We start from the raw sequence: 1,909 nt of genomic DNA, 5'->3' as shown, positions 1-1,909 counted from the left end.
TCCAGCATCAAAAGGTTAAAGACTATGCACAACACATGTAAAAGTCTTACTTGAATTTGAACTGGTCACCAAGATCTTCTGCATCCCGTGGTGTGATCTCAAACACACCTGAAAACGGAAATGGATGTCCGCCGTATGCATATTCTGGCGAGAAAGGACATCATGATTAAGCTAACATACCATTATGGATAACCATTCTGACAGCATTTAAAATCTACGTTTTTAGATTGAGAGATTAATTACATTACATCATTTCAAATAATACCTATGTAAACTTTTATAAGAACAAAATGTCTATTCAAAGGATTTTCAAATGGTAATGACTGGGGAGAAAATATAGTTAATGTAGCCAGTGAAGGATGACATTGCTGCTGTTATGTGCAATAACATCAGCCTTTGTAAGTCAGACCACCCTCAAGGAATCAAATAAATGAATGTGGGAAAATAACTAATAAACAACATTTTGCTTGCTTCGGTTCTCTTCAGTAGAAAACAGTTCAGATAAATTACTTATTAGCATCTAGTAATTGGAGTTTAATTTATCGCGTGTTGGCAAGTGTCACATCAGTTTGTTGAATGATATATAAATAACCTCTAGAAATGTCTAAGCCTTACAATTCTTGTGACATTATTCATCTGACAAAGTTCTAAAGTAGGATCAAACAGCACTGACATATCTTGGGATGACTGATGTGAAAGCATGACCCCTGCATAAAAGAATCCAAAAACTCTGTCAACCATCATGGGGTTGATGTGCCCATTAAGCTGTTCATGAGGACTCTATGGGTTTTAGAGCATCAGGTGAAACTGAAGCAATACTTCACAGCAAGGCAACTTAAAGAAACAATGCCAAGCTCCTTGGTGGAACCAGCATCAGGACAATGCAAAAGTGGTTCTGCCAGGACCTCAGTTTTAAACAAAAAGTGTCACTCAAATATGGTACTTTTCCAATAAAATGCAAAGGCAGAAGAGGATTTGCTTTGAAAAGCAATAGAGACTAAATCATTGGTGTATTCTAGAGGGACAGATGAATTGACATTTTCAATGGCTAAAAAATCTGGTCAAACACCATTCATCCAAGGATGTAATGGTGCTAGCAGCTGCTATTGCATAAGTGAGTTTGCAGAGTTAGCATCCTTCCATAGGGGCAGAATGTATTTAAAAAAGCTCCTTATCTGCTTATCAATGAACCCTTTGAATGCACATATAAGAGTGCATAATAGATTCTATAGCAGAACTGCACATCTCCTGTTACTCCAAGCTTATTAAAGAGGGTTAGTGACTGTGCAAGAGAGAGATTGTTGACTGAGCAAATAACTCTCCTGACACTTTGCTAATCAGGAATCTCTGGTTTTAGTGAAAGCTTAAGTGTGCAAAACTGTCAAAACTAGAAACCTATGGTTTTACTGAGCGCTAAACTGTGCATAGCTTTCAAAATCGGGAATTTATGGTTTTATTGAAAGCTAAACTGTGGATAGCTGTCAAAAGCCCAGATTCAAAATGCTCAGGATTCCCTCAAACCAAAGCCTCTGCACAGCATTGTAGATAGACTCTCAAAGGATCTACAAGCAGTCTAATCAGTTATTAGATTTGATATTACAGAATGTGCTACAATGTCATCCTTTGCCTACTGTATTTTAAAGTTCACCATATCACAAGATGCATATCAAAAATACATTACCTGTTCCATATATTTCCACACCCGAATGGAATACCCCAAGACCAATGGAAGAAGTATACTCATTTATCCAATACTGAAAACAAAGAAATACAAAGAACATGAAATATTGAACTACTAACTAAAACCTAGTTGATGTTTTATCAGATCAGATCAAAAATTTCATTAACAAAGCTGATCTTCTTTAGCTTTCCTATTATAAAATGAAACAATTCATATCTTTCACAACAA

General features: G+C 36.1%; 1 protein-coding gene across 1 annotated transcript in view; it reads right to left on the bottom strand.

Annotated features, from left to right (window-relative positions):
* Window positions 1-1,909, bottom strand: part of LOC119594122 (deubiquitinase DESI2-like) — a gene marked incomplete at its 5' end in the record, with an annotated part of 26,766 nt that overhangs the window by 9,103 nt on the left and 15,754 nt on the right. The window contains 2 exon segments of the mRNA XM_037943185.1: window positions 51-144; window positions 1,682-1,754. Of these exon segments, the coding sequence (XP_037799113.1) occupies window positions 51-144; window positions 1,682-1,754 (167 nt within the window).

This window comes from Penaeus monodon, chromosome 33, assembly GCF_015228065.2.
Source record: "Penaeus monodon isolate SGIC_2016 chromosome 33, NSTDA_Pmon_1, whole genome shotgun sequence".
Taxonomy (NCBI): Eukaryota; Metazoa; Arthropoda; class Malacostraca; order Decapoda; family Penaeidae; genus Penaeus; species Penaeus monodon.
The sequence above is the reverse complement of the archived record's forward strand: the minus strand, read 5'-3'. Positions and strand labels throughout refer to the sequence as shown.